This window comes from Trichomonas vaginalis, chromosome IV (genome assembly GCF_026262505.1).
Source record: "Trichomonas vaginalis G3 chromosome IV, whole genome shotgun sequence".
Lineage (NCBI taxonomy): Eukaryota > Parabasalia > Trichomonadida > Trichomonadidae > Trichomonas > Trichomonas vaginalis.
The window spans coordinates 13,542,101-13,557,487 of record NC_067206.1 but is presented as its reverse complement, the minus strand read 5'-3'; the positions used below and the strand labels follow the sequence as shown (position 1 = coordinate 13,557,487).

General features: G+C 29.0%; 5 protein-coding genes and 1 pseudogene across 6 annotated transcripts, besides 4 other annotated features; 2 read left to right on the top strand and 4 right to left on the bottom strand.

The window, feature by feature from the left end:
• Positions 1-1,142: part of a mobile genetic element that runs on past the window's edge.
• TVAGG3_0085310 (uncharacterized protein) lies at positions 506-1,010 on the bottom strand (the record flags this gene model as incomplete). The annotated part of the gene is made up of 1 exon (XM_051222219.1): positions 506-1,010. A coding segment is annotated over one exon (505 nt), but the record flags the coding sequence as incomplete, so codon positions are not given.
• Positions 1,143-1,803: 661 nt separating the features above from the next.
• Positions 1,804-1,899: a mobile genetic element.
• Positions 1,900-2,932: a mobile genetic element.
• Positions 2,933-2,979: 47 nt separating this feature from the next.
• Positions 2,980-5,796, bottom strand: TVAGG3_0085270 (uncharacterized protein; the record flags this gene model as incomplete). Its single annotated transcript, XM_001299901.1, has 1 exon — positions 2,980-5,796. The coding sequence occupies one exon, from the start codon at positions 5,794-5,796 to the stop codon at positions 2,980-2,982; it is 2,817 nt and encodes a 938-aa protein (XP_001299902.1).
• A 1,592-nt stretch (positions 5,797-7,388) lies between these two features.
• Positions 7,389-8,339, top strand: TVAGG3_0085260 (uncharacterized protein; the record flags this gene model as incomplete). Its single annotated transcript, XM_051222218.1, has 1 exon — positions 7,389-8,339. The coding sequence occupies one exon, from the start codon at positions 7,389-7,391 to the stop codon at positions 8,337-8,339; it is 951 nt and encodes a 316-aa protein (XP_051107204.1).
• Positions 8,340-8,380: 41 nt separating this feature from the next.
• Positions 8,381-9,941, top strand: TVAGG3_0085250 (DNA/RNA polymerase superfamily; the record flags this gene model as incomplete). Its single annotated transcript, XM_051222217.1, has 1 exon — positions 8,381-9,941. A coding segment is annotated over one exon (1,561 nt), but the record flags the coding sequence as incomplete, so codon positions are not given.
• A 628-nt stretch (positions 9,942-10,569) lies between these two features.
• Positions 10,570-15,387: part of a mobile genetic element that runs on past the window's edge.
• Positions 11,331-12,401, bottom strand: TVAGG3_0085240 (annotated as a pseudogene). Its single transcript has one exon. A coding segment is annotated over exon 1 (1,071 nt).
• Positions 14,407-15,232, bottom strand: TVAGG3_0085230 (uncharacterized protein; the record flags this gene model as incomplete). The annotated part of the gene is made up of 1 exon (XM_051222216.1): positions 14,407-15,232. A coding segment is annotated over one exon (826 nt), but the record flags the coding sequence as incomplete, so codon positions are not given.

The window sequence follows — 15,387 nt, the reverse complement described above, 5'->3', positions numbered from 1 at the left end:
TATAAAAATAAAGTTTATTTTTTAAAGTCCGAGACTCAGAGAGTCCAGGGCTAAAGTCCATAAAATGAATTAAGAACACACAAATTTTTATCATCTGCGACGTGACGAATACATTTTAATTTACTCAAGAATGTGTACCCTGATACATTAAATCTAATTCCTGTCTTATTTAATTTCACAACTTTGAAAAGGAATGTGTGAATAGCTATGAAATGATGACGAGATGATTTATGTGTTGCTTCCATTTTTTCTGAAATGAATGAATAAATATAATGTTTATAGGTTTTCATATCTTTTATGTTCTTAATAACGAATGGAATAGATCTTTCCACTTCGTCCTCCTTCGGAGCTGTTCTTTCATATGAAACATCAACGGTATCTTCAACAATGAAACCACAATCACATAAAATTTTATATGTACCAATTGTTTCTTTTGATATTTTATCTAATAAATCAAAAACTTTATCAACACCTGTACATTTATTTAAATAATAATTTGTGTAAATATCATGGTCTTCTTTCTTAATCGTATTTGTTGCATATGTTACATTTTTCAGTGCTTTTTTGAATTTTTCAGAATCAAGAGGAGGTGAAAGTAATATACATGGATAATCTCCATCGTCAATAAACTGAAGCTTATGTTTATGAATAAATTTTGTGCCTTCTTCTGAAAGTGTTTCGTCAATATCACCATCTAATAAATTTTTAGTTGATTCCAAAAAGTAATTTTTATATCTTTCCTCATGTGATTTTTGAACTTCTGATTCTGAAGCTGGGATATTCATTAAACCCTCTACTTCATTCTCATTATATTTTTCAACTTCTCTTAATTCCTTAATTTTTTCATTTATTTCATCTCTTATTTTTTTCAGTCTTTCAATTTCAATTTCATCATATTCATCATCTTTAATTCGTTCTTCATAATATTCAGGGAAAACATCAGGTTCTTTAGGTTTTTCTTTTTCTTTAGATGTGGGATATAAGAAATTTATAACATCATCTTTATTCATTTTTCCATCATAATCAAATTCATTTAAAAACTCCGCGAATTTTTGACAATTTCTTAAATAATATTTATTAACTTCATAACCTGCCTCCTCTAATATATCCTTTATTTCCTCATTTGTGAATCCTGAATATCTAACATCGTTAGTTTTGACACTCATTTTCTTACGAATTAAAAATAAATTTTTTCAAAATGCAGATAAATTTTAACATGTTCGAAATGAAATTATTATAAAATATATTCTTTTATTAATGGTAATATAGGAATTGTAGGAATAAAAACTTTTTATAAATTATTCATAAATTTTTAAAATCTGCTATTCAGAAGTATGTTCAAAAATCATTAGTTTCTAATTTCTTTTTCTCGTTTATGAGGTCTTTGATTATGACTTCATTGATTCCATTCAGTTATTCAAAAATAATTAATTATCGAATAACCCATGATGTTGTCAAAATGTCATGTTGTCACATTTTTTTATTTCATTATGTATGGGCTGAGTGTAAATGTCTTACAATTTTGAAAATTTTTTAAATCTTGATTTATTCAAAAACGTAAGAATAAAAACCGTAAGAATCATACATTTTTTACTTCATATGTTAAAAAAAATGATACAAAATCGTTCAATATTGTATGAATTCTTACGTTTACAAAAAAAGTCACACGACCCTTCAACATATACTACTGTAGCATTAGAATCACAAGAAAAGCATTTGTCATCAAAAGATTGATAATTTACTAATGATATATAATATATTTGGAAAATTCATTTCTGATACTCTATTCTGGAGTTTTTTTAAGGGTGCACTTTCGCCCCTATGACACACCCTTCAATTCAGATATTTAAGGTTAAATTTCAATGACACTTCACGCCAGTTGTCAGAAATTTGAATTAAGGGTGCACCCGTATGTACGTTTATTTGAGAGGAGGATTACCCTCTCAATTTTGAGGGATTCGTTAGTTTATTTTCTCGATGAATATGCAATAAAATTTGATTTTTACCTTATCAATATACTTCATATAATATACACATGTTCATGTAAAAACTTTTTTCCAAAATCCTCAGGAATTAAGGGATTTTTGAATTTTAAGAATTTTTTTCGAATTTTTTCGAAAAAAAATATTTTCAGAACAGCCTTAACGGCTAAGATTTAGGAACAATGTTAAGTATCAAAAAGAAAGGAGGTCTGATATAGACAACATATATCGTTGAAGGTTGAAAAAATCTCTAATATTTGAGCCCAAAATTTCAAATTTTAATTTTTTGAAAAAAGAGGCCACCCGTATGTACGTTTATTTGAGAGGAGGAGGATTATATTTTTGAAAGGGTGAAACATTATGAATATGTTAATTATATAATAATATGTATTATTATAAAAAAAAACAAAGCACGTTAAAATTTTTCTTTCTTGATTTTTTACAAAATCTACTTAGAATTATGCAAAATATGACTAAATAATTATAAATTTCAAGTTAAATTTTAATTTTGATAAATAATTTAAATTTCAAAATTTCAAGTTCAGTTCGACTATGTATGTAGTAATTCCTCAATAAAGTGCCAAAACCCTATTAAAATATATGAACATTTTCAACATTTTAATGTTTTTATTTAAAAATTTGTTGGAATATGAGCTTCAAACAATTATTATGTAAATAAAAATAATTAAATATATGTATTTATTCGTATTACAACCGTAGTAAGTCGATTCTTCCTTTCTTCTACTGAGTTTTGAATTTGATTTCGAATTGTAAAGAGATTCAAAGGGAAAATACTAGCGGATAAAAACTACCTCCATGAAAGGGTCATAATGGACTCAAGTTGTATTTTTTGATATTTTTTGCTTTTCGAGCCTAAATAGGTAGCCAAGATAATGCCTAAAAATAAGCTTCTAAATTCTGAAGTTTACATGATCCTCTCGTGTGCACCCTTAAAAAAAATTAAACTATAAATTACATTTTTTTTATTAAACAAACATTAAAAGTTGCCTAATGTTTTAGCAACATTCGCAATAAACTGTGTATTTCCGCAGAGCCCTCCCTTGAAAATGCTCGAGATCAGTTTCTTTCTCCTTTCGAAGAAACTTCCAATTCCGCGGCCGCAATGAAGGCAACTCCTCGACGTAGTCATTATCGATGTCAACATCATGATCAATGAGGAAATTCCATCACTGAGACACGGTATTGAAAATTTGTTTACTTGTAAATCTTCGCATTCAAGGACATCATTCTGAAATGTAATGTTCACAATATACGGATACGAAAAGTTTTCGAAATTAGGGATTATTTCAACAATTGCGTTGAAATTATTGAATATCGCTGAGTAACTGTTCATCTCTAGACCTGTTTCATTAAGAACTACAATCATTGGAGAACGAACAGGATTTAATTCTCGAAATTCTTGAACTTTTTGGACGAAATCAGCGCTTTTGCTCGTTTTTATGTACTCAGGAATGACAATGTTGATGTCAAGCTCGATTTTATATAAAATGGAGGCAGTATTTAAATAATCTTTTGAATTAGACAGATCTTTGAGGAATACTCCTCTTAAATCACTAGGAACGAATCCAAATCGAGGCATCTCCTTATCCATTGTGAGCTGTACAATGTAAATCGGGAAATTTAATTTAATTTTGTCTAATTCTGGAATTAGCTTTGAATCATCGAGTCTTCTGAGTGTATTCGATCGATACAAGATCAGATTTAGGTCTGACAGCAGCCTGTGAGCGTGATGTTCGTTATCAATAATTTCATTTTGATAATTAAAGGTTTTGAACTCTGTTGGAGTGTCAATCAACAAAGATTCGAGTCTGTCAGCTTCATCCATCTCTTTTGTGGTTGATTTTTGGTCAGAAAAAGCTGAAATTTGAGAAATTTGTTGATTTGGAATTTTTTCATCGAGTTTTGTCGAATCCTTTATGAAATTATCATAAGGAACCAACTCCTCGACCTCGAACATGCTTATTCCGATTCCATGCCTCACGACGAAGTTATTTTTCGAAATCGAAATAATATATTGAGGAGTCGCGTACATAAAGTCATTAGAATTTGAATACAACTCATTTATGTCAATTTCGGATCTTTGGCCCGACAAAACCGCCAATTTAAACATATCTATGATAGAAGTGATTGTTGGATCCTGTCGTTGAGCTATATTAGAGTGGATGATCTCCTGGTACACGTTTGGATGGTCGAAAAAGAAAGGAGTGCAAATTGCGATTTGATAAAAGGAAAAAATGACTCTGGCGATTTCATCTACATGGGTAAACTGTGATTCATTAAGTAGGGAACTGTAGTGCTTGATAATCTTCTTTATTTTCCTTTTTTGCTCTTGATAAAAAGATTTTCCTAAAATGTTGATGGAACTCGCGATCATAACCAAATAAATCGATGAGCATGGGTTGGTATCGATCGGAAGGATCTCTTTGGTGTGGTTTTCTGATAAAATATTGAACCAAGAATATAATTGAGCTGATTGTGATTTTTTGGAGAGTTCTGAGATGATATTCTTAATGGAATCATCATTGGTACATTCAGACTTGAATATAACATGGATTAATGAAAGTGTACTCACAATTATTTCGGATTTTATTTTTTCTATAGTTTTTTGAATGGATTGGTCGACCTTTTCAAAGAAACTCGAAATAATTGAATGGAATTTGCTGTTATCCATGATCATTTCATATATTCTTTGGAAATAATTTCTGAAATCATCCAAAAACTCTTCAATTCTGGGCCAATAGTGAATGTAGTCGTTAGCATGAACAGGGAACAGCCAAAACTGAAGATTTTCTTTGCCTGGAGGCGTTTTTAGAATAAATTCGATATATTTATCGACTTTTGCATCCAATTCTTCATATTCGTAGTATTTTGACTGTTCTGCCAGCTTGAACAAAGGATGGAATGAAGAAAAGTTCTCCATGTTCAAGAATTTAAGGTCAATATTCGGATCAAACCAAGAAAGGAATTTTTCGCAGACATCTTGGATTGGCAGCTTGGAATAAATGACTCTATCCGAATTACTAATTGTCAAATTGTTTATAACCTTCCAAAAGGCCAAAGTTTGGAAATTTCGAGACAATTTTTCATTAATTTGCTTGATAAAGTACTTCATGATGGGTTTTTCGCTTCCTATTGATTTTAGTCTAATGTTTTCTTTGTAGATCTGCTCGAATTTCTGTATCCAAGCGAGTTGGAAAAAATCGTATTTAAATAACTCTTCAAAAACAGAAGAAAAGTAGTCATAATCTTCTATTTGTGGTGGATCATATTTACATAGTAAATCGAGTGCAAGATTTCCGTATTTTGATGAAATATCAAAATTATCTTTGAAAGATTTGGCTCCGTACAAAAGAAAGTCAAGTATAAGCTTCTTTATGTTAGTTGGCCATTGTATATCAGTATTTGTATAAAATTTATTAATAGTTGTGTGTAATCTTAATCTGATGGAATCTGAAGTGAAAGAAGGGTTCGAAAAGATATTTGACATGTGAAGAATTGATAGTCTAAGTGTTTCTTCATCAAACTTTCCGGTTTCAACGTATCTTTTTGCAATTTTTTCGAATAATTGAAGATAAAACGCGTAAGTTCGAATAAATAAATTGTCTGTGCATATTTTAATTGCATAACCTGTACATTGAAGCATCCACATCTTTGTTTGCTTATTTGATAAATGAATGTAAAAATCTGCTAAATTTTCTGTGATATTCTCATTGACAACAGAGTGTATGATACGAACTGCATATTCATCTTGAAATTTAGACAATGCAAAGTACGGCTTTGTGGGTTCCAACATTTTCTTCAGAATCACCAAAAAGTGACAATTTTACAACATGCAATCAACCATGATTTCAAAATTATTTTACAATTAGATGACATTTAGATCAAAAGTGAAATTAAAATAATAAAAATCTGAAATCTAACAATCATTATCGGCGTGAAGTGTCAAAATTGTTTCGAAAATTCTCTAATCTCTAAAAGTATTCTCTAAATTAATTCACTTATACTAAAAGTCTACCATATATCTTACGTAATAATCTTTGAAATTGAATATTAACCAATTTCATCCAAATTTATTTGAATATGCTCATTTCCTATAACTAATATATATATTGCAGAAAGTTATATGCTTTCCCTTCGGGCAAGCGAAGCCACCTGAAACCAGAAATTATATTACAAATTTGATTTTTTGGACTAAAGAATCATTGTAAATTTATATATTTACACTACATATCACAAAAGCTTATTTAAATCTTTCGGACAAGAAGAAACATGAAATGCTGGATAACAATAATAGTTCCTGAATGAATATCTTATAGTCTGCAAATCTACCATTGTTATTGTGTTATTTCACATATATAAATTAAATCAAAATTCATAAATTATATCCGAAATCTTTAGTAGTATATATAATGGGTTGTGTGACTTTTTTTGTAAACGTAAGAATTCATACAATATTGAACGATTTTGTATCATTTTTTTTAACATATGAAGTAAAAAATGTATGATTCTTACGGTTTTTATGTCTTACGTTTTTGAATAAATCAAGATTTAAAAAATATTCAAAATTGTAAGACATTTACACTCAACCCATACATGATTACATAAACACATTAAAAATAATTAACATTAATTTTAAAATAAACTTCTTACGAAAAATTAAAACTTAGTTATGTTTATTATTTTATTTTTTATTTTGTAAGAAATGAACGGAACAAGATTCGTGACTGTGAATCAATTAATGGATAAACTTTCACCAATTCTCACCCAGGTTAAACAAGTAGACGTTTATTTTGATGATTACATAGAAAGTTTATTTTATAAAGGTAAGTTTAATATTAAACCTATTGCTTTTGTATTTGATGGTAAATTAATCGAAAATTCAAAAATTTGGGAATTAATTCCGGATATTGAATTTATAACAAATATTAATGATAAATGGTTTAAACAACAAAATCACCTCACTAAAGTTCTTTGTAGATTAATGATTAAAACTGAGGAAAAAGAATTTAACGGGTTTAAATATCATCCATGTAAAATTTTAGAACTTGGTAACGAAAAACTTCAGAAAAAATTAAATGATAGACTATCAAAAGATAGAGTCGAAAGAATAAATAAACTCGCTAAAGGTAATAGTAATGATGAAGAAGAATTTGATGAGTTCAACATAGAACTTTAAGAAACTAATGATTATTTGAATTTATGAAATCAATTATTTTTATTTTGTATGAAATGAGCGTCAAAACTAACAACGTTAAAAAAATGGGATTCACAAATGAGGAAATAAAGGATATATTAGAGGAGGCGGGTTATGAGGTTGATAAATATTATTTAAGAAATTGTAAAAAATTCGCGGAGTTTTTAAATGAGTTTGATTATGATGGAAAAATGAATAAAGATGATGTTATAAATTTCTTATATCCCGCATCTAAAGAAGAAAAACCTAAAGAACCTGATGTTTTCCCTGAATATTATGAAGAAAGGATTAAAGATGATGAATATGATGAAATTGAAAGACTGGAAAAAATAAGAGATGAAATAGATGAAAAAATTAAGGAATTAAGAGAAGTTGAAAAATATAATGAAAATGAAGTAGAGGGTTTAATGAATATCCCAGCTTCAGAATCAGAAGTTCAGAAATCTCATGAAGAAAGATATAAAAATTATGTCTCAGAATCAACACAAAATTTATTAGATGGTGAAATAGACGAAACACTTTCAGAAGAAGGCACTAAATTTATTCGTAAACATAAGTTACAATTTATTGATAATGAAGAATACCCCTGTATCATACTTTCACCACCTTTCGATTCCGAGAAATTCAAAAAAGCTCTTAAAAACGTGACATATGCAACTAATACGATTAAGAAAGAAGATCATGATATTTACACAAATTATTATTTAAATAAATGCACAGGTGTTGATAAAGTTTTTGATTTATTAGATAAAATATCAAAAGAAACCATTGGAACCTATAAAATTTTGTGTGATTGTGGTTTCATTATTGAAGATACCAATAATGTTTCATATGAAAGAACAGCACCGAAGGAAGATGAAGTGGAAAGGTCTATACCATTCGTTATTAAGAACATAAAAGATATGAAAACGTATAAGCATTATATTTATTCATTTATTTCAGAAAAAATGGAAACAACCCATAAAACATCTTCTCATCATTTTATAGCTATTCATACATTCCTTTTCAAAGTTGTGAAATTAAATAAGACAGGAATTAGATTTAATGTATCAGGGTACACATTCTTGAGTAAATTAAAATGTATTCGTCACGTCGCAGATGATAAAAATTTATGTATTCTTAATTCATTTTATGGACTTTAATAAATAAACTTTATTTTTATTTAATTTTTATTCTTACATAAATGAACAAAAACGGAACAGCTAAAATGAATGATAATCAAATTAGAGCAGAAGGTAGAAGGTTATTTAAACGCTTCTATAACATTCCTGATGGTGCTAATCCTAAAACTCGTAGAAGCTATTTAAATGAAGCAATAGATGTATATGACGGGTTTGACATTTCATCAGAAAGTGAGAGATTAGCGAGAATGTTAAATGTTAATATTGATTTCTATTATTGTGATCCTCAACCAGAAGACGTGGACATAAATAAGGTAGACTTTCCATTAGTGGAATCAATAATGATAGATCCAGAATTTGAAACAGTAAATATTTTATTAACACAGAGTCCATGTGGAAAACTTCACGCTGACAGAATAACAGACGTAGAAGCACTCACCGGCTATAAAGTTTGTCCATATTGTAAAGAAGAAGTTTATTCTATCCGCGATGATCCAAAAAGGAAAAACCAAAGAAGATTTTTAAAGCATTGTGAGAAATGTAAAGAAAATAATGGAAGATTAATTCAAGACGTTCAATTGCAAAAGATACAGCAACCATATGCACCACATATTACGAAACATAAGATATATCAGTGGTTATTAGCTCACAATTTGCAGGAATATTATAAACCGACAAGATATTATATTACTTTTGACTTTGAAACATTAGAGACTAAAGAAGAATTACAACTTTCTGAGTGTGCAACTTTGAATGCTTACTTAAAACCATTCATGGTATCATCAACGGTTAAATTAAATGATAAAACATACACGAGGAATTTTTGCTTAACTTCGAGTGATTCTTTTATTTCTGATTGGATTGAGTTTTTATTTTCAACCTGTTCATTAGTTGTTGAATCAAATATTGAACAATATGAAGAATTATTGAAGCCGCAAACGGTGGGGACTTTGTCTCATACATTAAATGAAAAACAGAAGGAAGCATTTAAAGAACTTCTAGATGAGGAATTCAATAAAGTGAATATCATAGGTTTTAATTCGGGAAAGTTTGATTTAAATTTAATTCTTCATGATTTAAACACTGCAAAATGGAAAATAAAATCGATGCTGGGTTCATCTTCACAATTTAAGCAAATCATTGTAAAGAAAACAAACGTTCCATATGAATTGAGATTTATTGACATCAGAAATTATATAGCGGGTGGGACATTAGATCAATTCACTCAAGATTTCGGAAACAATAAATCACGTGTTAAATCCTTTTTCCCTTATCAATTTATCACATCGGAGAATTACGAAGATGAATTATATAAAGTGGAACCATTCACGAAAGATTCATTTTATTCAGCATTAACCCAAGAAACTATATCAGATAGTGATTATCAAATATATCTCAATGATGCTAAAATTTTTAAGAATAGATTAGAATATTTTATTCATTATTGCAATAAAGATGTTGAAATTATGATTGACCCAATTGATAAAATTATTGAAGAAACATTTGTTTATAAAATTGATATGCTTCATAATCTTTCTTTATCATCGAATGCTTCAATGATTCGTTACGCTTTAGCATATAAAGACTTTAATCCTAATGAAAAATATCCTGAGGAAGAGATAAAATCAAGTTTTGAATTAACGAAAAAGTATTGGAAATATAAACTTCATAAATACCTTCCTCCTGAACTGTTGTCAAAATGTCATGTTGTCTCATTTTTTCAGAGAAGTTAATTTACCTGGTAGCACATGGTAACATGGTAGCAGTGAAATAAAATTTTGTTATCAGTTATTTTATCATCATTTTATTAACTTCATCTTTAGTTAATAATTTGAATGGATTCGCTAATGTTCCACCTTGAGTCACAACACTTGCCCCGGCTAATTGTGAAGAACCTGGGATAAGTACTCCACGAAATGATTTCATTGGTAACATTAATTTAGAAATAGTTGGCTTAATTAATTTTGTCATTTATGATAAAAATAAAATTACATAATTTAAATTTTTTTCTTTCTCATTTTCTCATCCTGTTTTGGTTTCAGCAACTTTTCAAGTTGTTGTCTTGTCAGTAACTTGAATTTTAACTTTGGATCAAATATTGGGTTTCCATCTTTATCTCTTCCAATAACACCATATGGTAGAATCTTCATTTATACTAAAATAAAAATTTCAATTATACCGTTCGCTCTTTTGGAGCTCAGGACTTTCAGTCCGTTCTAAAGTTTGTTTCACAAACATTGAGCGTTCATTGAACTCTATACCATGCGTAAACTGTCATAAATGGTGGCATGTATTCTTTACTTTGTCCCGTTGTTTGTGTATATCCTGAAACGAAATGTGTATGGTTTCCCTCTCCCTGAGTGTCACTCCAGTAACAATTTATAGCAAACTTAACATCATCTTTAACATCATATCCTTTACCTTTTGGCATTCCTGACCAATCCCAATATCTATGCTTATGCCAACCCGCTTGAGATGTACTTAAATCTATGTAGTGACTGTGTGCAGGTAAATTTTCACCTGTAATCGTTTTACTTCTACCTGTTTCCTTTGAAGAGTTTGCACAATACAAAAACCTGTCGACTATTTGTTCCCATGCACCAACACCAAACATTACTTGAGGACCTCTTGCATCCATAGATGTATAAATAGAACCTACTGGGTTCATTAAATCAAACATATGAGATATTATAGGATTGTCTCTTTTGAACTTAAAATATAGTGCAACTATTTCAGGTTTCTTCTGGTTTGTGTCAGAATGTTTTTTATAATATAATCTTATGTTTTCAGGGTAGGTAAAGTCTTGACTATAATATTTATTTCTGTCATCTGTATAATAATATACTATTCTCGTTTTTTCTATTGCATTATATCTTTTATATCTATAATAATCTAAATATAATGTTAACTTTTGTTCATCTACATGTGGTGTTCTGACATCATCTCCATAGTCATAATAATATGGTGCTGGAGCTGGGTCAGGCAATGTCATATCTGCCATTTCATAAACTCTTAAATATTTCTTTTGTTCGTCTCCATATAAGTTTAAGTAACAGTTGTTGTCTAATGGAACTTTAACTTGTGTGCCATCATTCTTTTTATAACTTACATACATTTCATTGTTATTTTTCGGAATGAGTTTACACCGTGTACCATTTTTTAAGGACTGTACAAACTGCCATCTAAAATATTTATTTTCTTCATTGACAGAAAAGTCACCAACAATAGTTTCAATATTTTTTATTGTTCCTATCAAACTTTGGTATATTTCGTTAACATATTCCTTATCCACTTTCTTCTCTAACTCATCATTAACATAAGTTTTATCCGCTTTAAGGTCTAAACATCCTGAAACCCATCCTGTATCAGCTTTAGTTTTAAAAATCTTCGATGTCCATTCATGATACCATTCAACCCTTTCTTTAATTTCATTATCTTTTTCATCCACATATTCCTTATCTGCCTTCTTCATTAACTCACTAGCCACATATTCCTTATCCGCTTTCTTCTCTAACTCATCATTAACATAAGTTTTATCCGCTTTAAGGTCTAAACATCCTGAAACCCATCCTGTATCAGCTTTAGTTTTAAAAATCTTCGATGTCCATTCATGATACCATTCAACCCTTTCTTTAATTTCATTATCTTTTTCATCACATACCTTATTGCCTTCTTCATTAACTCACTAGCCACATATTCCTTATTCGCTTTCTTCATTATGTCATTTAGGAAACCTTTTATGAATTCCTCATTTAAATTAAATCTTCCAATCTTCAAAACTTTGGGAAATGCATTTAATGCGTAATATCTTTGTTCTTCTGGTGGAATTGATGTTATATCATCCGTTATACCTTTAATTTTAGAATTCATAAATAAAATTTCTTTTATATTTGATATCACTGCACCACCTTTGCAAACGAATTCGAAATGGTCATTTTTCAATACTATCTCCAAATCTCCATATTTCAACCTTTGCGTTTGTTCTGCCGTCTTTGAATTATATGCATATATGGCGTATGTAATGGTCTGAAGGACCTGGGTGCTTTGCGCCTTAAGTTGTTGTGGTTGCTGTTGTTTATTCATTTATTACGATTTAAAAATAAATATTTAATCCATTATCTCATCAGCTATTTTCTCTATTTGAAATTGCCATAATATTTCATTCATAAATTCTAAATCACAATCAAATAGGTCAGTTACTCTAAATTTAATATTTGATAAATCTTTTGAATGAATAATAAATGAATTCCCGGATAATTGAAACGGATATGATAAAGAAAATGTGTTTAAGTTGATGGATAAAATGTTTTGTATTGATGGGTAAGAGTTAGGGTCTAATGTTTGATGTGAAAATCTCATTGGGGTATTAACTTTATCACATTTGATTAAAATGAAATTGGAACCAGTGTCAGAATACAAAACATCCCCAACATCTTTTTCAAAATTTAATATCCCCAACAATGAACGAAGATGAGGAGTACAAAATTTAATTTTCAGCGGGAATTTAATAAGGTTATTTATTTCATCAAGTTCAAAAAGTTTATCAGGTTTTGATTTAAAATTTTCTTCATACCATACGATAAATGATTCATTTAAATAACTTAAAATCGTGTTAATATCCCATTTCGCTATCACTTATTTATATACATATCATACGTTTTTTCATGGTCATCTTTAATAAATGATATATAATCTGAAGGGTCTAAAAGAATGGGATTAAATTTACCACTCACAGAAACGAGAGTAACATTATAAATTCCACTAGCTGTTAAATTTAATTCACAACTATTATTCGAAATAATATTGATAATTGACATTTTTATTACGATTAAAAATATGGTAAAGCGTTATTTTCCAGTGATAAATAAAACTAGAATAAGATTACCTCAAGAATTCATAAATTCAACGAATAAGAAATTCATTCATGTTATAAATTTTAGTGTTTTCAGAAAATATGAGTCAGTGTCATATTCATCAACAGGTTATATTTCACTTCATTCAAATTTAGTTCAATCAAACCCATATAATGACCATTTCATAAGATTTTCAGATGGTATTAAAAATGTAATTGATAGATTAAAATATGAACAGATTGACAATATCGAATTTTTGGAATTTTGGTTTAAATATCCTGATGGAAAAAAGATTGAAGTTAAAGATAAAGCTGATACTATAACAAAAACAATTACAATGACTGATCCAGATAGTGGGAAACAAAAAGAAATAAAACAAACGATAGAAACTGGTGAAAGGTCAATTATTATTGATTATGATTCAAAGGATTATTATTCGATAATGTTAATGCTTGAATATTAAATAGCCTTAACAAAGAATTTTTCAAGTGATATTTTATATTCATCAACTATTTTATTATAAATATCATTATATGTTAAATGAAGTTCAGTTGTTGTTCCATTCTTTGTTATCTTAATTGTGCTAATATCCTTTATAGGATTTATTTTTGCAACTGTTCCGCAGCATGAAACCTCATCATCTATGAAAAATTGAATCTTAACGTCTGAATCTTGAACATCACAAAGAATGGCGATAATGTGAATTAATGATTCATAAGGTAAAATAATTAAACCGGATTGGTCAATTAAATTTATTATTGAATCATAATTATTAATTATTATATCACGGTAAATTTTCATTAATTCAAAATTAATGTCTATTTTATATGGGTTCTCGATGTTTGATGAAAGAGGTGTGGGTATGTTGGATAAGTGGGAATTTCAACGGGTTCTTTACCAGGTTCAGATAAAATGATTGAGTCTCCATTCTCATGGTTTTCTTCATTCTCCTCATTCTTCGGTAAGTCACGAGTTAATAAATTTGGTTGAGTTGCTGACCTTGTTAATTCAGGGCTAACATTAACTTTAACATTTTGAATAATTCGTGATTTATCATCATTTACGTTATAACCAACCGTAATCTCTGCTTTTGCGTTAGTGTTCTTTTGACTAGTGAAACGTCTTCTCATTTATATTCGAATAAAAAATATATTTAAACTTTTATTTTGCTGGAACTTTTGAATCTATTATTCCCTGTATTTGTTCATGAAGTTGATTTTTAGCTGTTTCATCGAAATTAATAGACCGAATATATTCATTAATTGCATTCTTATAATCAACTGATTTCTCAAATTTTCTTTTATCTGATTCCTTAACTAAATCATAAGTTAAACCTCGTTGCTGATATAATGGTTTCTTAATTAAATCTTTGAATGCTTGAGATAAAGCACCTGATGCAATTCTTGCTACTATAATTGGTTGGAATTGCTGTTTAAGTTCATCTTTAACATTTGCGAAAACTGGATCGAATAAAGCAACTTTAAAGAATTTCTTAGCTGAAATTTCAGGTCTAATATTTGCATATTGACCATCAAACTGGTTAGAATATCGTGGTAATCCATCCGGTCCCTCTTCAATAGCATTTAATTCTTCATTGAAATAAGAATATGGATTATGACGGTATGAATTAATTGGACCATTTTCACCTTCTCCAATGTATTGTTTAACAGCTTTTCCATTTTCATCAAATTGCATAGGATAATGTTCATTATATGCTTTACGTTTAGGATAATCAGATACAGTTAATTTATAACCATTTATGACTTTAATATTACCTTGACCATCAGTAACGAAAACTTCATTTATACCATCAGGTTTTCCATTTGGACCCGTAATGTCTGCTTCGTGTGCTTCCCAATTTGGACCATGACGTTTGGCATATGCTTGAGCTTCTGGTAATGTTAAAACATTTCTCATTTGTTTAACATCTTTTTGAAGACCAGCAACAATATGAACTAATTCTTTCATTCCATCAGGAACTTTCATAGTTCTATTATATGCACCCCTTTTGTTTGTCCCTTGTTTTAATGGAACTTGTAAAAGATTTGCTATTTCTGTCATGTTTAATTATAAATAAAAAATAAAAATTAATTATAAAAAGTTAATCAAATTTAACACATCCTTTATTTAAATCAACTATTATTTTTCCATGTTCACCTAATTGCTGATATTGTGTGTAAAGTTCATTAATGCTCATTGGTAAATTCACTTGATAA